This window comes from Bubalus bubalis, chromosome 11 (assembly GCF_019923935.1).
Source record: "Bubalus bubalis isolate 160015118507 breed Murrah chromosome 11, NDDB_SH_1, whole genome shotgun sequence".
Classification (NCBI taxonomy): Eukaryota; Metazoa; Chordata; class Mammalia; order Artiodactyla; family Bovidae; genus Bubalus; species Bubalus bubalis.
Genome location: NC_059167.1, coordinates 101025558 through 101047985, shown reverse-complemented (window position 1 = coordinate 101047985; position 22428 = coordinate 101025558). Strand labels below are relative to the sequence as shown.

Genomic DNA, 22428 nt, shown 5'->3' with positions numbered 1-22428 from the left:
TCTGTAATAAAAAATCATTTTAGGTCTTTTACTTCCCTGTCCAAGCCTTGAATTGGTCTGTTTTCTAAGGAGTAGAGAATGATATTTAGAACTGAAGTTCTAGGCACAAGACTGGTCATTGCTCTCCAGGTGTCACTGCTCCCGTGCCCACTCAATGGGAAGGTCTAGAGAACTGGGGTGTATATGCACACACACACACACATACACATTAATCTGAAAATACTAAACCATGTATTTACACCACAAGATTCATTCTTGTTTTCTCTTTTGTGTAACTCCTTTTTCTAACAAGAAATCTGGCTCCTATTTTTCACAATATGCTGCTGCTGCTGCTAAGTTGCTTCAGTCGTGTCCGACTCTGTGCGACCCCATAGATGGCAGCCCACCAGGGCCCCACATCCCTGTGATTCTCCAGGCAAGAGTACTGGAGTGGGTTGCCATTGTCTTCTCCATTTTCACAATATACCTACTTATTATTACTTCACTCCGCTGCCTTCCTCGGCGGCCATCCTTGCCCAGACAACTGTTTGGCTCAACCTCCAGCTGCACCAGATACCCAACCACCCTGCTCAGCCCTGAGTCTGCTGTCTGTTGCTAACAAGTGTTGAAGAAAAGGGAGGGATTCTCCTGGCTTTTCAGTGGAATGTTTCAGTTATGCAGGAAGGAAGGGAGAGAAGGTGAGATTAGTTTCTCCCAGCCCTCTAAGTGTTTGAGACATGAAAGTAAACATCATCATTCATGCTGGGGCGATGCATTTTAAATCTGATACCGCTTTGCGATGGTACTGTGGAGTCACAGCCGCATGTGTGGCTCAGTTGTAATGGAAATGTGGGTTGTATGACAGTTGTACAGTGTGGATGGAATAAAGCTTGTGTTTACACTATTCCATAGTCTAATGAGTGTACAATCACATAATGTCTAAAAAAAGGGACATACCTTAAATAGGAAATTCTTTATTGCTGAAAAATGCTAGCCATCATTTGAACCTTTGAGTCATAATCTTTTTACAGTGTAACATCTGAGATCACTGTCACAGATCACCATAACATATAATAATAATGAAAAAGATTTAAATGTTCTTGAGGATTACCAAAATGTGACACAGAGATGTGAAGTGAGCAAATGTTGTTGGAGAAATGGTGCCGAGAGAGCTGCTCAATGGAGGGTTGCCACAAACCTCCATGTTGTGAAAAACACAGTATCTGCAAAGTGCAAGAAAAGGAAGTACATTAAATGAGACTTGTCATTTGAAACATTATAGCGAAGTCGAGTTGACCAGAGGAAAGAAAGAGAAGAATGTAACAGGTGTAAAGAGAGACTAGGAAATAAAATATGGTAGGTTGTCTATAAGGTTGAGTACCAGTGATTCTTCCAGTCACTCCCTGTGCCTTCATGGTATTACTCCTCAAGAGACAGAGTCTCCTTCCCTTCCTTTCCATCTGGGCTGCCCTGGGACTGACTTCGACCGATAGAGTGTGGCAAGAGTGATGGTCTGCTGGGCCTGGTCCTTGAGAGACTGGACAGCGTCTCTCCTCGCCCTCTTGGAGGCCCTAATCACCAAGTGATAAAGTCAGACTGCCCCGCTGGAAGAAAGGCCCTGGAGCTGGAGAGACTGGGAGCGAGGGAGAAAGAAAGGCCCCCCAGCCCTCCAGCCCCTCCAGTCGCCTGGGGTGAGATGTCACTCTTGAATGATGCCATCTCGAGTCCACAGTGACCTCTCTAGCCAACATTAGACAGGGTAGACGCTAGCTGTCCCTTCTGAGCCCTGCCCAGAGGGCACATCGTGAGCAAATCATGGTGGTGGCTTGAAGCCACTAAGCCTGGAGGTGTTTGTGAAACAATGATAGAAACACTAGACGAAAGTCTGAGAAAAGTCCATCAATGTGAGCAAGCTTTTATATGTGAAAATTATACGTAGTACCTTGAAAAATACACATTTTATTGTATTTAATGATTAAATGTCAGTTCAGTTCAGTTTAGTCGCTCAGTCGTGTCCAACTCTTTGCGACCCCATGAACCGCAGCACGCCGGGCCTCCCTGTCCATCACCAACTCCCGGCGTCCACCCAAACCCATGTCCATCGAGTCAGTGATGCCATCCAACCATCTCATCCTCTGTCGTCCCCTTCTCCTCTTGCCCTCAATCTTTCCCAGCATCAGGGTCTTTTCAAATGAGTCAGCTCTTCGCATCAGGTGGCCAAAGTATTGGAGTTTCAGCTTTAACATCAGTCCTTCCAATGAACACCCAGGACTGATCTCCTTTACGATGGACTGGTTGGATCTCCTTGCAGTCCAAGGGACTCTCAAGAGTCTTCTCCAACACCACGGTTCAAAAGCACCAATTCTTCGGTGCTCAGCTTTCTTTGTAGTCTAACTCTCAGATCCATACATGACCACTGGAAAAACCATACCCTTGAGTAGATGGACCTTTGTTGGCAAAGTAATGTCTCTGCTTTTTAATAGGTTTAAGAAAATCTTTTTTTCTTACAAATTTCTTCACCTAGGGTGAAGGTAACTCTTAGTCAAAAGCCTTCATATGGTGGTTAACAGTACCTGACCTGATAAGCAGTTACCATTGGTGCCTAAGGAAGGTCTCCTCCATGCCCCTGCTTCACCGTATCCTAATGGGCCTGAGCTGAAAAAAATTAATGTAATTTCCGCTTTTTCAGAGAACCTGAAATCTATTCTGTCAAAAATATTGAATGAAAATATAGTGACTTTTTATAGGCCTGAGATTAAACAATTTTTTGAAGGCTTCATTTCCCCTTTGTGAGGGAGTAAGCTGTTTGTCTAGAATGTAATAGTTATCATTCTGTGCAGCTGGTAAAAACTTGCCTTTCTGGTTTGTAATGTCATGTCAATCTGCAAAGGTGTTGTTACTCACTTGAAGAATCCTTTGTTCTGGTTGAAAGTCTCACTGATGGTATTTTCAAATAAACTTGTCCTGCCTGGGAGTCTTTCTCTGTGATCATAAGCCTCTTGTAGCTTTGTTCTTTCCAGAATATTGTTAAAATGTCAGTAATGAAAGTAATCTATCTCTAATTGCCGAGATTTAAGTGGCATATAATTTACCATCCAGAAATATGTCACAGGCATTTATTTACTGTCACCTGAAAGGTAAGTTAATTAATTCTAACAATTAAATGAAGTTTTCTGAATGGAGTTATAAAAGGCCAGAAGCTTCCTTTACTTCTTTATTTTCTTCTTAACTGCTTCATATTGATAATTTTTGTTTTCGTGATGATAGGGAACACAGTTCTTGTCAGATTTATTTTATTACATAAAGAAAACTATGTATCTTTGCATTTTATACATTAAAGTTGAATACCAAGCCTCTAATTTTTTTGTATCTTATAAATTTCAAATATAAGATACTTATACCAAATTCAGAGCCTATTAAGTCTGTTGAAATTATGTTAACACAGAAATAAATGTATATTTTTGAAATTAAAAGCAAACTAAATAGCACTGAGGTCAGCAGGACCCCTGGATCCACCCACCTTTCTTCACGCTCCCAAGTCTGACGGGGCAAGAAAAATGGGAATCTTCACTGAGAAGCTGGAAGGGGCGTTTTCACAGGCCACCATATTCCTAACGCTACTCTTCCCCTTCCTTGTTTTTGGCCCTTAGTAGCCTTTTGTGGAGTTCCTACTGTGTGTGGGTTATTGGACTGGATGCAGAGGACGAGGTGTGCAATGCTCAGGACCTGCCTTCAGAATCTCTAAATATCCGCGGCAAAGTTAAGACAAGTATCAAACGGCTTTAATAAAGGCAGAATAGCGTTAAGTCTCAGAGATGGACAAAAATAAGACATTTTGTAGGTCCAGGGAGGCTGAGGTCATAATAAGGTTGAGGGGATAAAGACAGGCCTTATGGAGAAAGTGGTATTTGTGCTGAATTCTGAAGAATAAGTGGAGTTTTGAAGAGGACAGAGAGGAGAGAAGATGTTCCACAGAAAGGGAACAGTACAGACGAGCCAAGATGTGGGGAGACCTCGTGAAATTTCCTTTTCTGTTATATGTGTTGGCACTCAACTCATTCTCTCGAAAGTCTCATTAGTTGATGTTCCTTATCAATGACAATATTTTAATTTATTCAGTATTCAGAAAACCCTTGGGCATGTTGCCAAGTGCTTTGGTTGTCGTTGTATCTTATTTTATGGCATCTCTGTTGATTTTCTCATTTTGGCAGAGATTCTTCTAGAAATGTTCAGAAAGAACTGGAAGGGTGCTAAATACAATCACATTTATGAGTTTCCTTTCTAAGTGCTGAAGGAATTCAAGTTAAAAAATAAGTTTATATTAAACTTCAGATGAAATGAACTGTCTCCCTTGGAAGCTATGTCTCTGGCGGTTCAAGTCCTGGGGCACATGACCTCCATACTCATATACGATGGCCTAGAATAGTTAGGTTTGCCTGCTCAGAGGGCTTGGGAAAAATTAAGATGAAAAAGTCTTGTAGTCACTGTTTTGGCAGGCGGGACCATGAATTGTTGGTGTAAACGTGGTCAGCATGTTGACAACTCACCATCGTAGTGCTCTCTCCTCTCTCTACATTTCTGTACTTAATAGCTCATAGCATGTGAACCAGATCTACAAAACGATTATAGCTGTGAGCAAAAAGAAAGATACTGACTAGTTTCTACTAGATATATTTTTCTTAAAAAAATTTTTTTTATACAAGTAAGACAGGTACATAATTATCAGACATGTACAAAAAAAACTTCTGATGAAAACCAAGTCTTTCCCTGTCTCACTTTCTGGAAGTTTCTTATTGCTCCATAACCCCCTGGTTTCTCTGTGGTTCTGAGAAGCCAGTCACCTGCTTCTTCCATAGAGATGTTCTTAGTATTATAGTCCAGGTGTGTCTGACTTTCCTCTGGCATTCTTTTTAGTGTACTTTTTCCATCTTATCAGTGTTAATCACTTGCTGGCATGTAGTAGGTCCTCAATAAATGTTTGAATGAATGAGGTCATATTCCTTTCATAATATCCTTGATGATACTTACTTGTCCTTTTTTTAGTAATAAATCCTGAACTGGCCTGTTCTTTGCCCAGGGTATTGCTACTTTATTCTTGGGCTCTCGTCAGTTCTGTATCAGTTCTTAATCTCTTTATTCAGAGTGACTTTTTTGGAACTTGAAGACTTTCAATTCGAACTGCAACATATAGCCCACAAGCAATCTCTGTGAAGGACCCATATGTGAAGAATGAAGTTATCCATAAGTGTAAAAGCAGAGGGCATTGCAGTGGAATACAAATGACCGGGTGGGGAACTGGAGGGGCTCAGCTGGTGCCAGATGGGCAGATATGTAAGCTGGTGGGGTCACCCCACCCCAGAGGCTAATGTACTGCTGGCATCCCAGTTTTCTGAGTCTTGTCGTATTGCAGTGTGATAGATGAGAAGTTACAGGTTTTTCATGTACATGTTTGCTTGAAGAAGTGACAGAAATATAGTATTTCCGAGGTCCACCTGGCTCTTTTCCAGGTGCGTGTGCAGACACACTGCAGTGTACAGGAAGCTGTAGAGGGAATCATGAAACATCACGCTTTTCCTTTGGTCAGCTCCGGATTCATTGCCTAACACCGCATGCTTTCCTTGTGGTTTCTCTGTACAGGATCACATATGCTAAAGGATAATATTTGTAAAGTATTTTCAGCATCAGATTCTATATAAATGCAAAACTGTCACAGAGGATTTACAGACTTAACGTTCTGGCATTTTGGGAATGATAGTTTTGGAAACAGTGATTCCTGTGTGAAATTTTTGCAATCTTCATATACTTTCCAAACTTCTAAGCTGTTTTTCCAAGCTTGTCTTTGTGTATTTTCTTCATTAGTAGGGCATTTAATCTTTTTTATGCTTTTTAAGTAGCATAAAAAGGCTGTATGTGGGAGGATATATGTGAAAACACTAACATTTCTTGTAGAAATAGAAGTATAAAATGTTTTTATATAAAGTCAGCCTTAATTTATATGTATATTTTAAAAGATCTGCCCCATTTCACTGACATAATTTTAAGCACCAATCATTCCTCTTTTGTTCACAAAGCACTTCTTTACCTGCTTGGGATAGAAAAATTAAGTGGAGTTCTTTGGTTCTACCTGTTCCTGTCTGTACCTGGATAGAAGAACAGACCTAGAGAAGAGATTAGATCAAGGTGGAGCACTGGCTTGAATGGCAGCCTTCTGAAACTATTTTGAATAGGAAAGATGCATGTGCATTTTCCATGGCCTCCTGGAAAATAAGCTGATCTCAGTTAACCAGAGATTGTTGAAAAAAATGACTGAGGCAAAAGGCAAGTGTAAAAAACAATTGAAAGTGAATACTGTAGCCCAGCACGTGGGCAGGAGACCCATGGAAGGAGGTTGTGATGACTCCAGGTTTAGTGGCTGTGATACTAGGATGTGCCTGCTGCTGCTGAGTCGCGGCAGTCGTGTCCGACTCTGTGCGACCCCATAGACGGCAGCCCACCAGGCTCCCCCGTCCCTGGGATTCTCCAGGCAAGAACCCTGGAGTGGGCTGCCATTTCCTGCTCCAATGCATGAAAGTGAAAAGGGAAAGTGAAGTCGCTCAGTCATGTCCGACTCTTAGCGACCCCATGGACTGCAGCCTACCAGGCTCCTCCGCCCATGGGATTTTCCAGGCAAGAGTACTGGAGTGGGGTGCCATCGCCTTCTCCAACTAGGATGTGGAGAAGACCTAAATTACTGTCAGGTGATGTCTACAGAGCCTGCAATGGAGAAAATCAGTTGCTTACCAAGAGAGTAACAATAGCTAGTCAGCAAGTATAATATAGCAACTATAAAATAGCTAAAATTAAGCCTGTGTTAGTTTTCTATTGCTGCATAACAAATTACCCCTAATTAGTGGTTTAAACGTAGTCCTATTGGTTTTCTTACCATTCTGAAGCTCTAAAGTCCAGGATGGCGTGAATGGGTTCTCTGCTCAGGCTCACAAGACTGAATCAAGGTGCTGGTCTCTTATCTGAAGGATCTGGGGAAGAATTGACTTTCAGAGTTTTTCAAGGTGTTAGCAAAATCCAGTTCTTGTGGTTGTAGGCCTCAGGTTCCCATTTCCTTCCTGGCTGTCAACTGGAGCTTACTCTCAGCTTCTTGAGGCTGTTTAACATGGCGTTTTCATTTTCATTCGTTTCTATGCAAATTTTGATTTCTTTTTTGATTTCTTCTGTAATTTGTTGGTTATTCAGCAGCGTGTTGTTCAGCCTCCATATGTTGGAATTTTTAATAGTTTTTCTCCTGTAATTGAGATCTAACCTTACTGCATTGTGGTCAGAAAAGATGCTTGGAATGATTTCTATTTTTTTGAATTTACCAAGGCTACCTTTATGGCCCAGGATGTGATCTATCCTGGAGAAGGTTCCATGTGCGCTTGAGAAAAAGGTGGAATTCATTGTTTTGGGATGAAATGTCCTATAGATATCAATTAGGTCTAACTGGTCTATCGTATCGTTTTTAAAGTTTGTGTTTCCTTGTTAATTTTCTGTTTAGTTGATCTATCCATAGGTGTGAGTGGGGTATTAAAGTCTCCCACTATTATTATGTTATTGTTAATTTCTCCTTTCATACTTGTTAGCATTTGTCTTACGTACTGCGGTGCTCCCGTGTTGGGTGCATATATATTTATAATTGTTGTATCTTCTTCTTGGATTGATCCTTTGATTGTTATGTAGTGACCTTCTTTGTCTCTTTTCACAGCCTTTGTCTATTTTATCTGATATGAGTATTGCTACTCCTGCTTTCTTTTGGTCCCTATTTGCATGGAAAATCTTTTTCCAGCCCTTCACTTTCAGTCTGTATGTGTCCCCTGTTTTGAGGTGGGTCTCTTGTAGACAACATATGTAGGGGTCTTGTTTTTGTATCCATTCAGCCAGTCTTTGTCTTTTGGTTGAGGGTGGAAGCAACCTAGATGTCCATCAGCAGATGAATGGATAAGAAAGCTATGGTACATACACACAATGGAGTATTACTCAGCCATTAAAAAGAATGCATTTGAATCAGTTCTAATGAGGTGGATGAAACTGGAGCCTATTATACAGAGTGAAGTAAGCCAGAAAGAAAAACACCAATACAGTATACTAACGCATATATATGGAATTTAGAAAGATGGTAACAATAACCCTGTGTACGAGACAGCAAAAGAAACACTGATGTATAGAACAGTCTTATGGACTCTGTGGGAGAGGGAGAGGGTGGGAAGATTTGGGAGAATGGCATTGAAACATGTAAAATATCATGTATGAAACGAGTTGCCAGTCCAGGTTCGATGCACGATACTGGATGCTTGGGGCTAGTGCACTGGGATGACCCAGAGGGATGGTATGGGGAGGGAGGAGGGAGGAGGGTTCAGGATGGGGAACACGTGTATACCTGTGGCGGATTTATTTTGATATTTGGCAAAACTAATACAACTATGTAAAGTTTAAAAATAAAATAAAAAAAAAAAAACAAAAAAAAAACATGGCCCCCTCCATCTTTCAAGTGGCAAGGACCTATGGAGTTGTTCTCATGCTTTAAACATCTCTGATTTCCCTTCTGCCTTCCTCTTTTGCTGTAGAATGTGCTTGGCTTATAAGGGCCCAAGTGATTATGTCTAACATAATCCCATAATCTTCCCATTGTAATGTAAAAATTCTAACACATAACACAATAAGAAGGTTTATATTTGATCATACTTACTGGTTCCAGGGATTAGAGCAGAACTTTTTTTTGGGGGGGAGGGGAGCACATTTTATAACTTCTACCTGCCACAGAACCCAAGTTGAATTTTGTAAGACCTACATGAAAAAAGTATAAAATTTCTTTGATGGATATAAAAGAAAGTCATATAGGTTTCACTTTGTAAATATCATATCATTACCTCCCAAGTTATCTAGTCTGTCAATTCAGTTTAATTTCAGTCAGATTCTTAACAGAATTTTTTATTAAATTGGCAAGCTGGTTTTAAGCTTCCTGTAGTACAGCAAAATGTCTAAGAATTGGCAGAGACAAATTTGAAAGAGAATGATAGAGATCAACAGACTATATTAAACTAAAGTTAATAAAATCTTGAAGGATTAGTCTAGGAGTAATCCATGGCATAGAATGAGGATTCGTTTAGTAGATGATAAATTTGCTTCAGTCAAAAGGGAAATGATGGCCTTCTAGGTAAATAGTGGCATAGTTGTCTATCCGTTTGGAAACAAAATTAGATCCTCATCCCAAGCACAGAAATAGTTTCCAGATGGAGTGAAGAACTAAATAAACTAAGTAAAATGTACAGGTATTAGAAGTATTTAAGGGAATTTGCTTATAAACTTCAATTTAGAGAATAACTAACCAAAGTGCTAAGAAGCACTGGAAAAGACCACAATGCTGTGAAAGATTGAAGGCAGGAGGAAAAGGGGACAACAGAGGATGAGATGGTTGAATGGCATCACCGACTTGATTGACATGAGTTTGAGCAAGCTCCGGGAGTTGGTGATGGGCAGGGAAGCCTGGCACACTGCAGTCCATGGGGTTGCGAAGGGTCAGACACGACTGAGCAGCTGAACTAAACTGAACTGATTAGTGTCCGGAAAATGCAAATTAAAATAATTAGTCCTTCCGTCTTTCTTGCTCAGTCAGATTGGAAAAATTTTGCTCAATCCAAATGTTGGCAAGGGCATTGAGACATGTACTCTCCTTGCATGAATTGTAATGGTCTTTTTAGCAGTGTCCATTGTAAATTTAAGTAGGCCTATCCTTCGAAAGAGTAATTTCACTAGGAGATTTTTACTGTAGTTAAAAACAGAGGTACATGAGCACAAAGAGACATTTTCTGGATGTGGCATTGTTATTATAGTAGAAAATGTGTAACAATCTAAAGATACTTCATAGCAAGGCTTTTTGTTTATAAATTATCTAATGGATTTTGAACAAAAGACCAATTAAGTTTAACCAAAGTAATTTATGGGATTTGTAACAAGCACTGTCTTCTCCCAGTGTGTGATTTTATCACCTCTTATCACCCATTTTATTTTTAATCAAAAACATTTCCCTTATATTACAATCTATTTTTTTCAAAACAATGTGGTGTTCTCGTGTTACATGAGTATGTATGAAATGGTAATTCTCTGAAGAAAGTACAACTGAACAAAGCCCTGCCTCATAATGTGTAACATCTTGGGAATTTCTTGTAACTGTCAGTGATGAGAAAAAAGGAAGAAAAAATCTATCTGTAGGTATACCATCAAAATAGGTTCGTTTCGAGATTAATGTGTATATGGAGTAATGTTTGCTGATTAAATGGTTATGTGTGAATAATATTTAATATGTTAGATGATAATCTTTAAAGAATATGCAGTGGGAAGGGGAGAGATTAGATGTTTTAGATAGGTATCAGCATTTACCAGACAAGGGAAATATTTTCCTTATGTCTGTGTTTATATGAAAGAGATAAAGTCTAATATCTAGACAAAGACATTTTCAGAACATTAACATTGGTGGTTTTAATTATAGGTTTGTTAGGTAAGGATTGAAAATGAAAGCCTTGGTGGTAGTGGCCAAGATGGTAGAGTAGGAGGACCCTGAGCTCACCTCTTCCATGGGCACATGAAAATTACACCTGTTTACAGAGCAACTATCTATGGGAATGACCTGAAGAGTTTCAAAAAAGATTTTCCACAAGTAAAGATGTAAAGAAGCAACCACAATGAGATGGGTAGGAGAGACAAAGCTTCAGTATAATTAACACCCACACCCCTTGGGAAGGTGACCCACAAGCAGGAGGATAATCACTGGTGCCAAATTTTCCCCTAAAGTGCAGCCCCCGCTTTGAGCTCCCCAGCCCATTGGGAAGACAAGCCCCCAGAATGTCTGGTTTTGAAGACAGGAGAGCTAAAGGGCTGTAGAAAACAAAGACTCCACTCCTAAAGAGTGACTGCAAAACCTGATACGCTTTGAATCCCAGCACAAAGGCAGTAAGTTGAAAAAACCTGGAGGAATCACATTCCGTAATTTCAAACTATACTACAGAGCTACAGTAACGAAAACAATATGGTACTGGCACAAAACAGACATGTGGATCGATGAACCCGAATAGAAAACCTAGGAATGAACCTGAGCTGTGGACAATAATCTATGACAAAGGAGGCAAGAAAATACAAAACGGGGGAAAGACAGCCTCTTCAATAATCTTTGTTAAACTGGACAGCTACATGAAAAAGAATCGAATTGGACTGCTTTCTCACAGCATATACAAAAACTCGAAATTGATTAAAGATGAAAATGTAAGACCTGCAACCATAAAACTCTTAAAAGAAAACATGGACAATGTGCCCTTCAACATTGGTCTGAGAAATATTTTTTGGAAATATCTTCTCAGGTAAGGGAAACAAAAGCAAAAATAAACAAATGGGACTGTATCAAACTAAAAAGCTTTTCACAGAAAGGAAATTATTAATATCAACAGAATAAAAAGACAGCTTACTGAATGAGAGAAGGTTATTTGCAACCAATATATCCAATAAGGGTTAATATCCAAGGTGCACAGAAAACTCATACAACTTGATGTCAAAAACACACAAACATCCCAATTTAAAAATAGGCAGAACACCTGAATAGATATTTTACCAAAGAAGACATGCTAATGGCCAGCAGACACGTGAGGAGATGTTCTGTGTCACTAGCTCTGTATCACTAAGGATCAGGGAAATGCAAATCAAAACCACAGGGACATACCACCTTACGCTTGTCAGAATGGCTATCATCAAAAAGGCAACAAATAATAAGTGTTCCTGAGACTGTGGAGAAAAGGGAACCTTAGTACATTGCTGGTGGGAATGTAAATTGATGCAGCCACTATGGACAATAGTATGAGGGTTTCTAAAAAAATTAAATATAGAACTGCCATATGATCCATCAATTTCACTTCTGGTTATTTACATGAAGAAATCAAAAACACTGATTTGAAAAGCTATACAGACTCCAGTGTTCATTACAACATTATTTACAGTAGCCATGATGTAGAAGCAACCTAAGTGTAAATTGGTACATGAATGGATAAAGATGTGTTGTGCATCTATACACAGTCGAATGCTAGTCAGCCATTAAAAAAAGAAGCCTTGCTATTTGTGACAGTATAGATGGATCTAGAGGATACTGTGCTAAAAGCAATGAGTCAGACAGGGAAAGACAAATGCCTGTAGAATCTAAAAACAGAATAAACTAAGACAAAATGAAGATAGATTTGTAGTACAGAGGACAAATGGATGGTTGCCAGAAGGGAGGGGGTGAAATTGGTGAAGGAATTAAGAGATATAGACCTCCAGTTATGTAATAAATAATTGCAGAGTATATTAATGTGTATACATATATATATGTAATTTAGTACCAACAATCCTACATGCAGGACAGCAAAAGGAGACACATATGTAGAGAACAGACTTTTGGACTCTGGGAGAGGGCGAGGGTGGGATGATTTGAGAGAATAGCATTGAAACATGTATATTACCGTATGTAAAACAGATGACCAGTGCAAGTTCCATGCATGAAGCAGGGAACCCAAAGCTGGTGCTCTGGGACAACCCAGAGGGATAGGGTGGAGAGAGGTGGGAGGGGGGTTCACAGTTGTATATCTGTGGCCGATTCATGTTGATATGTGGCAAAATAATCACAATAATGTAATTTTCTTCCAATTAAAATAAATAATCACCGAGATGTAATATACAGCATAAGGAATATGGTCAATAATGTTGTAGTAACTGTGTGCGGGAATCACGACCCAGATAATCACGATGGTATGATCACTCACCTAGAGCCACACATCCTGGAATGTGAAGTCAAGTGGGCCTTAGAAAGCATCACTACGAACAAAGCTAGTGGAGGTGATGGAATTCCAGTTGAGCGATTTCAAATCCTGAAAGACGATGCTGTGAAAGTGCTGCACTCAATATGCCAGCAAATTTGGAAAACTCAGCCATGGCCACAGGACTGGAAAAAGATCAGTTTGCATTCCAATCCCAAAGAATGACAATGCCAAAGAATGCTAAAAAGACCACACAATTGCATTCATCTTACACACTAGTAAAGTAATGCTCAAAATTCTCCAAGCCAGGCTTCAGCAATATGTGAACTGTGAACTTCCTGATGTTCCAGCTTGTTTTAGAAAAGGCTGAGGAACCAGAGATCAAATTGCCAACATCCACTGGATCATGGAAAAAGCAAGAGAGTTCCAGAAAAGCATCTATTTCTGCTTTATTGACTATGTCAAAGCCTTTGACTGTGTGGATCACAGTAAACTGTGGAAAATTCTGAAAGAGATGGGAATACCAGACCACCTGATCTGCCTCTTGAGAAACCTATATGCAGGTCAGGAAGCAACAGTTAAAACTGGACATAGAACAACAGCTGCTGCTGCTGCTGCTAAGTCGCTTCAGTCATGTCTGACTCTGTGCGACCCCATAGACGGCAGCCCACCAGGCTCCCCTGTCCATGGGATTTTCCAGGCAAGAGTACGGGAGTGGGGTGCTATTGCCTTCTCCATGGAACAACAGACTGGTTCCAAATAGAAAAAGGAGTATGTCAAGGCTGTATACTGTCACCCTACTTATTTAACTTATATGCAGAGTACATCATGAGAAACGCTGGGCTGGAGGAAGCACAGGCTGGAATCAAGATTGCCGGGAGAAGTATCAATAACCTCAGATATACAGATGACACCACCCTTATGGCAGAAAGTGAAGAGGAACTAAAAAGCCTCTTGATGAAGGTGAAAGTGGAGAGTGAAAAAGTTGGCTTAAAGCTCAACATTCAGTAAACAAAGATCATGGCATCTGGTCCCATCACTGCATGGGAAATAGATGGGGAAACAGTGGAAACAGTGTCAAACTTTATTTTTTGGGGCTCCAAAATCACTGCAGATGGTGACTGCAGCCATGAAAAGACGCTTACTCCTTGGAAGGAAAGTTATGACCAACCTAGATAGCATATTCAAAAACAGAGACATTACTTTGCCAGCAAAGGTCCATCTAGTCAAGGCTATGGTTTTTCCAGTGGTCATGTATGGATATGAGAGTTGGACTGTGAAGAAAGCTGAGCGCCGAAGAATTGATGCTTTTGAACTGTGGTGTTGGAGAAGACTCTTGAGAGTTCCTTGGACTGCAAAGAGATCCAACCAGTCAATTCTAAAGGAGATCAGTCCTGGGTGTTCTTTGGAAGGGATGATGCTAAAGCTGAAACTCCAGTACTTTGGCCACCTCATACGAAGAGTTGACTCATTGGGAAAGACTCTGATGCTGGGAGGGATTTGGGGGCACGAGGAGAAGGGGATGACAGAGGATGAGATGGCTGGATGGCATCACCGACTTGATAGATGTGAGTCTGAGTGAACTCCGGGAGCTGGTGATGGACAGGGAGGCCTGGCGTGCTGCAATTCATGGGGTCGTAAAGAGTCAGACACAACTGAGCAACTGAACTGAACTGAACTGAAACTTATCATGGTGATCATTTCATAATGTATGCAAATGTCAAATCATATAGTATACTGGAAACTAATGCGATATTGTATGCCAACTTTATTTCAATTAAAAAATAAAACATAAAACCTTATTAAGCAATATGAGATAAAAATTTTAAAAACTTTGGCTCTGTGTGTGTGAAAGTTGCTTAGTTGTGTCTGACTCTTTGCAACCCCATGGACTGTATAGTCCCTGGAATTCTCCAGGCCAGAATACTGGAGTAGGTAGCCTTTCCCTTCTCCAGGGGATCTTCCCAACCCAGAGATCTAACCCAGGTTTCCTGCATTGCAGGCAGATTCTTTACCAGCTGAGCCACAAGGGAAGCCCATTAAAAATTGCTATTTTACACGTGTCTCTTTCAATTCTGGTTTACTCAGTGTGTATGCCCAGCAGTGGGATTGCTGGATCATAAGGCAGTTCTATTTCCAGTTTTTTAAGGAATCTCCACACTGTTCTCCATAGTGGCTGTACTAGTTTGCTTTCCCACCAACAGTGTAAGAGGGCTCCCTTTTCTCCACATCCTCTCCAGCATTTATTACTTATAGACTTTTGGATCGCAGCCATTCTGACTGGCGTGAAATGGTACCTCATAGTGGTTTTGATTTGCATTTCTCTGATAATGAGTGATGTTGAGCATCTTTTCATGTGTTTGTTCTAATGAGGTGGATGAAACTGGAGCCTATTATACAGAGTGAAGTAAGCCAGAAAGAAAAACACCAATACAGTATACTAACGCATATATGGAATTTAGAAAGATGATAACAATAACCCTGTGTACGAGACAGCAAAAGAGACACTGATGTATAGAACAGTCTTTTGGATTCTATGGGAGAGGGAGAGGGTAAGATGATTTGGGAGAATGGCATTGAAATATGTATAATATCATATATGAAATGAGTCGCCAGTCCAGGTTCGATGCACAATACTGGATGCTTGGGGCTGGTGCACTGGGACGACCCAGAGGGATGGTATGGGGAGGGTGGAGGGAGGAGGGTTCAGGATGGGGAACACGTGTACGCCTGTGGCAGATTCATTTTGATGTATGGCAGAACCAATACAATATTGTGAAGTTTAAAAATAAAATTTTTAAAAAATTGCTATTTTAACTTTATATATCTTCTGCATTAGTTGTGGGAGTAATGATCCTGGTGAAAATTGCTTTTTAAACTGAGAGAAGTATGGGATTTTAACCAAAGTAAATTTTTTTGATGAATTTATTAAATGCACTTCATATAAGCTATTATCTTTATTAAAATAATAATTTTGTCTTGATATTTTAGTCTCATAAGAAAAGCATCTCATTAATTTATAACAAATAATAATTTAAAATTGTTTTTCAGAAGTATTTATTTAATACTTAAATCTCTTTGTAATTGAGGCAAAACTTAAAGAGGGAACTATGGGCTAATAAAATTGTTTTCATGTGAGCAAAGCTAATAAAAGATGAGAACTGTGGCTGCGTCCCACTGAGAAAGACAAGACACCTTATTAAAAAAAAAGACACAACCTATGAATTATTTTTGCAGAAGTCAACGAAAGGCTCCGTTGTCCTTGAGCATGTATTTCGTCACATAAACCTTGTGGAGGTGGATTATTTTGGGCTGCGTTACTGTGACAGAAGCCATCAGACGGTGAGTACAGCGACTCCATGTTAAATCTTCTGGTTATAAATTTCATAGTATCTCTGGCTTTTCTTGTAACTGAAAAACTTAAACATGTTTTCCATTGCTAATTTCTTTGCATTTTCTCCCTCTTCTGCCAAAAGTCTGTAGAGTTGTAGGATTCACAGTTTGTATGTGTAGATTTCTTTATAGGTGGCTACATGGTTTCTGTTTTTTACAATTATATTATAGAGAGTACTTTCCCTTTGTGTTGTTAGGAGGACTGAATTAGCCATTTAATGTGTTAGGAGCCGAATGACTAATGTCTTATAGTGATAAGTATTATTGTTTTTTAAAATTAAAAAAAATTTTTTAATTGGAGGATAATTGCCTTACAATGCTGTGTGGGTTTCTGCTGTACAACAACACGAGTCAGTTATAAATATACACAAATCCTCTCCCTCTTGAGCCTCCCTTCTACCCTCCCCCCCGTACCACCCCCGTCCCAATCCCACTCCTCTGGGTTGTCACAGAACACCAGGCTAAGCTCCTTGTGGTTATTACTGCTTTTTAGGAAAGTAAATGGTTAAAGAGTATTTAAAAGAAATACAGTGTAAAAAGATGCCTATCTAAGTTTTATAAGTTGGACAAGCAATTATAAGATAAACTAAGTAGAGGTTTTCATTCATAAGCTTGATGAAATAAGAGTAATAAAGGCAACCAAGCTTTTGGTGTTGGATGTCATTTGTTCAGGAGGATTTAACTCAAGATCTTCCTGACTGGTTGGATGGTAGAGAGTTATTAACAAACTTAGCAAATTGGTTAGTGTAGATTCTATTTGGTTATAAGGTTGAAAAGCTGTCTTGGATGATGAAAAGAGGAAAGATTTTGAAGGTGAGGGTTTTGAGATATGAAAGTATATCCATTAAAATGACTTTTGGCTTAAAAGTCTAAGACAGATCTTAACCTGAGCTAGAAAGGCTTATGCTTATAATGCTTATATGCTTACCTTAAAAATACCATATTTGACCTTTTATTTTTTTATATGCCTGTTAAAATAGATTTTCTCTTCTTTCTTCCTCAGTTCTCCTAGCCTCCACTGAGTCATCTGGGTCTGGGGTCTGTTCATTGCGGTTCATTGATTATCTGAGTGGGGTTTCTTGTTCTGCTCTGAAGAGCATGCTAGGATGAGAAGAGGCAGGCAAATGGAATGCTGTTGATGGCAATATGTTCTTGAGCTTTTTCCATAACAAGCTTGTTCTGTTTCGCAAGAAGATTTCACAAAGTAGGAATAAAAAATTGGGTGTGTTACTTAGCTTTCTGTAGGAAGGAATTGCTTTGTAAAGGCAAGTGGTCATTAATACGTACTTCAAAGGGAATGGACATATTCAGAAGGTCACTGAATTCTGTCTTGTATGACTATAAGTCAACATAGCAAAACTGTAAATCTATACTGAGAGATTAAATTCAAGGCTATAGAAGATAACTTGTATTACCTTCATATTTTTGAAATAACATTTTTCCTAGCAGAGGGAAGTTCAGTTTCCTGATTTTGTATGTCAGACCTTGCCTGGAAAGATTGACTGTCTTGCTAAGATTGTATAGACCTTATCTTTTTTTTTTTTAACATTCCAAAGAAAAAAATGTGAAAAGCTAGAGAATTTCAAACAATGGCTTGTATCATTGCAAAAGAATTAGAAGGTGGTATTGATAGTTTATTTAAAGTTTTCTAGGGCTTGTTAAGATCAAAATTTATTTTTCCGTTACCTTTATTTCTAAGAGTTGGCATTTGTGATACAGGTTTAAGAGAAAATACATAATATGAAGGATAAAACTTATTTAAGGCATGTTTTTTATGTGGGAAAAACATCAGATGTGTAAATCACATGATTTTTTGGCCTTCTGAATTTGTTTCTTTCTAGTAAACTCAGAAAAAATAGAGGTGATTTGTAAACACGACTTAGTCTTTGCATGTTTAAATGCATTGTTTTCCTTTTTTTCAATTTAAATTTATTTATTTTTAATTGGAGGCTAATTACTTTACAGTATTGTATTGGTTTTGCCATACATCAACATGAATCCGCCACGGGTGTACACGTGTTCCCCATCCTGAACCCCGCTCCCACCTCCCTCCCTGTACCATCCCTCTGGGTCATCCCAGTGCACCAGCCCCAAGCTTCCTGTATCCTGCATCGAACCTGGACTGGCGATTCGTTTCTTATATGATATTATACATGTTTCAATGCCATTCTCCCAAATCATCCCACCCTCTCCCTCTCCCACAGAGTCCAAAAGACTGTTCTATACATCTGTGTCTCTTTTGTTCTCTCACATACAGGGTTATCATTACCGTCTTTCTAAATTCCATATATATGCGTAAGTATACTAACATATATATATGGAATTTAGAAAGACGGTAATGTTTCCCTTTTAATTGTCAGAAGTTATGAGAATAAGGTCATGACAATTTACCCTTCCTTTAGGTAACTGGTTGATCAAAGCCTGTCATTTCTGGAGGGTTGGTAGAGTGTGTCTGGGAAGGAAGACATGATTCCGTTCCTGACATGGTTCTCTTGGATTTTGAGATAGGTGTTGGGACCTCCCTCACTCCAGAAGGGCAACCCCCCAGCTGTAAGTCTTTGAGGGGATTGTCAGTATTGGCACTTCATATTTCCCTACTTACTCTCTATACTAGTAGAAACAGCCCTTCGTATCCCATAGTTACTTATGGTAAATAAGAGTTTAAGCACAACCCGATGTTAGAATAGCATGGGACGTGGTGAAAAGTCTTTGTCTTAAAAATAGAGGAATTATTTCTGTGAATATGCCTGAATTACTGTCCATTAGATTGGATTTTGTTTATTGCTTTTCTCTTTTTCTGTGCCCAGAAGTTTATTTTAATGAACAATGCCTGTGTAAGGATTTTGTATGTAATTAAGACCTACATAGAAGACTTTGAGGTCCTAATGGGTACCACTTAGATCAACTCTTGAAGCCAGTGCAAAGAGACTGGGGAGAGGAATTGGGGATGAAAGGAAGAAAGAGGACAGGAAAAAGAGATGGGTGCATCAGAGAAAAGCTCTCCCTCCCCCTCCCTCCATCAGCAGTGGATCGGGATGAAAGGAAGAAAGAGGACAGGAAAAAGAGATGGGTGCATCAGAGAAAAGCTCTCCCTCTCCCTCCCTCCATCAGCAGTGGATCATGCTTTGGGGCCATGCCTGAACTTTGGCTGGGGATGGGGGGAGTAGAGGGCTTTCCTGGTGGCTCAGACAGTAAAGAATCCGCCTGCAATGCAGGAGGCAGCCTGCAGCACTGCTAGTCATCCAGGTGTGGTCCAAGTGTAAGGATGCGTCTATAAGTGAGTTAGACTGGCAGTGGCTGCAGAACTGACGAGGAAAGGTTATGGAGGGCTTTATGCCCATCTCAGGGAATAGGTGTGTGTTGCATGAGAAGATGGGCAGCTACCCTAGAGAATTAGACAGCAACAGGGGGCTTCCCTGGTGGCTCAGATGGTCAAGAATCTGCCTGTAATTCAGGAGTCAATCCCTGGGTCAGGAAGATCCCTGGAGAAGGGAATGGCTACCCACTCCAGTATTCTTGCCTAGAGAATTCTATGGTCAGAGGAGCCTGGTGAGCTACAGTCCATGGGGGTCACAAAGAGTCAGACATGACTGAGCAACTAGTACATACATTTATGCCTGATAAATATGTCCCTGTGACAGGTAGACCCCACATCACAGGGAACTTGTTTTCTCTCCTGGAGAACAGAAATAACCAACAGGCCTCAATCCAGACGTATCAGCAATCATCATCATTGTCATCAATACACCAGCAACTGTTGAACATTTTCTTATGTTCATTACATACCCAGAACAACTGTTCAGGTTAAATATTGTTACTCTACCATCAGAGATGAAGAAAAGGAAGCTAAAATGGTTAAACAGTGTCCCCAAGGTCACATAATCAGCAAGTATTAAGATCAGAATTCAAATCCAAGTCTTCATGTTTTTAAGATCTTCCAGTTATTCAGTACAATAATGTCCTGACTTAAATGTATATAAGATGAGGAATTCTGAGGAAAGGGGGTTTCATGCCTGGAATGTTAAATGAAAAAATTCAAATTTTATTAAACTGTATATTCCATGGAACCAAGTCCTGGGAAATGTATGTAGCAAATGCCTAGATTTAGATGTTCTATATGTGTAAAGAGTACTTGTTGTTTTTCAGTTGCTCAGTTGTGTCCGACTCTTTGTGACCCCGTGGTCTGCAGCACGCCAGGCTTCCCTGTCCTCCACTATCTTCCGGAGTTTGCTCAGATTCGTATCCATTGAGTCGGTGATTCCATCCAACTATCTCATCCTCTGTTGCCCCTTTCTCCTCCTGCCCTCAGTCTTCCCCAGCATCAGAGTTTTTTCCAATGAGTTGGCTCTTCGCATCAATGGCCAAAGTATTGAAGCTTCAGCATCAGTCCTTCCAATGAGTATTCAGGATAGAAACACGCCTTGTTAAGGCTGATGTCTCTCTGAGGTATAGCTGACTTGATTTGGAACACTCTGGGCTTCCTAATTTCTTCACTTCTCAGGAGGGGTCTGTAAAAGAATCTCAGCATAATAAAAACAGTTCTTCATGAAGACACATTTACTGAGACTGAGTTAACACAGTGCTTCCAGCCTTACCTCAGGCTTGCTTTTAGATGCACCGTGGAGTTCATGGACTTGCAGTTTCTTTTTCTAAAAATGGCAATGGTGAAAGCAGTCAACCTTAGCCTGGATCTAGAACCTCCTTTCTCTTCTGCTCTGAACTGGGTTATCAGGTTTGTTTTTTTTGTTTGTTTTTTTTTTTTTTTAACTTTACAATATTGTATTGGTTTTGCCATATATCAACATGAATCCACCACAGGTATACACGTGTTCCCCATCCTGAACCCTCTTCCCTCCTCCCTCCCCGTACCATCCCTCTGGGTTGTCCCAGTGGTTTGTTCTTAATCCAGACTGGTCTGTGTGGAATATGTCCTTTTTATATCTGGACCAGCCTTGATGGAAGCTGGATGTGAGGCAGTCTGTCATAGGGATTACAAGAACACATCAGTTTTGTCTAATGACCATGCCACTCACTAGCTGTAAATTTTTAAAATTCTCTTCAAGTATTAACCCTCAGTCTTGAGCAGCAGCACTGTCAGGAGAGTGGACGCCCTCCAGTGTGCTCTGGGCCTGCCTGCCACCCGTTGAGTGGCTGCTCCCGGGAGCTCCTTCCTGTTTCCCTCGTGGCCCGTGACCAGCAGCTCCACTTGGGGCCGCTTCAGTTCAAGTGGGTACCCGCTCTCTCCGCTCAGTGTCCTAATCCCCAGCACCTGTGGATGTGTCACTCTTTGTGGCAAAAGGGACTTGGCAGATGTGACTAAATTAAGGATCTTGTGACTGGGAGATTACCCAGGTGGGACCAATATAGTTACATGTATTCTTACACATGAAAGAGAAGGCAAGAGGGTCAGAGGAGATGTGACAGTGGACACAGAGGTCAAAGTGGTGCATTTACTGAAAGGAGGCCTTGATACCAGGAAGGCAGGTGGCCTCTAAAAGTTGGAAAAGGCAAAGCAAAGGTTCTCCCCAGGTTCTACCAGAAGGAGCACAGCCCTGCCTACACTTAAGTTTTAAGCCCAGTGTCTTAGTCAGTTTGGGCTGCTTTAACAAATTACCGGAGGCTGGGTTGTTTAAGCAAGAAGCATTGATTTCTCACAGTTCTAGAGGCTGAAAGTCTGAAAGCAGAGTGCCAACATGGTTGGGTTCTGGTGAGGGTCCTTTTCCAGGTTTCAGACAGATGACTGCTGAAATTATACCACGTAGTTTCATGTGGTTTATATAAGAGCTTTCTTGTAAGAGCCCTAATCCCATTCCTCCCTGACCTAATTACCTCCCAAAGGCCCTACCTCCAAATACCATCACCCCAGGTGGTTCAGTGGTAAAGAACCCACCTGCTGATGCAGGAGATGCAGGACATGGGGGATCGATCCCTGGGTCGGGAGGATCCCTTGGAGGAGGGATTCTTCAACCCACTCCAGTATTCTTGCCTGGAAAACCCCATGGACAGAGGAGCCTGGTGGGCTACAGTCTATGGGGTCACAAAGAGTTAGACATGACTGAGCACACACGGATACATAGGGGATTGGGGCTTTAACATGTAAACTTGTAGTGGACACAGACCTTCAGTCTCTTATATACCCACTGAGATCATTTTGGACTTTTGGCCTTCAGAATTGTAAGATAATAAATTTCTGCTGTTTTAAGCCACAAATTTCGGAGAAGGCAATGGCACCCCACTCCAGTACTCTTGC

The 22428-nt window shown here is 40.5% G+C and overlaps 1 protein-coding gene and 1 long non-coding RNA gene across 9 annotated transcripts in view; one reads left to right on the top strand and one right to left on the bottom strand.

Moving 5' to 3' along the window:
• Positions 1-22428, top strand: part of EPB41L4A (erythrocyte membrane protein band 4.1 like 4A) — a 282196-nt gene that overhangs the window by 98320 nt on the left and 161448 nt on the right. For all 8 annotated transcript variants that reach the window (XM_045162143.1, XM_045162144.1, XM_045162141.1 and 5 more), the window contains exon 2: positions 16023-16127. In XM_045162143.1, the coding sequence (XP_045018078.1) occupies positions 16023-16127 (105 nt within the window). The remainder of the gene's footprint in view (positions 1-16022; positions 16128-22428) is intronic.
• LOC123328266 lies at positions 20564-21928 on the bottom strand. The gene is made up of 3 exons (XR_006543107.2): positions 21793-21928; positions 20774-20827; positions 20564-20686 (listed from the first exon to the last, which is right to left on the bottom strand). It is a non-coding gene; the product is annotated as an uncharacterized LOC123328266 (long non-coding RNA).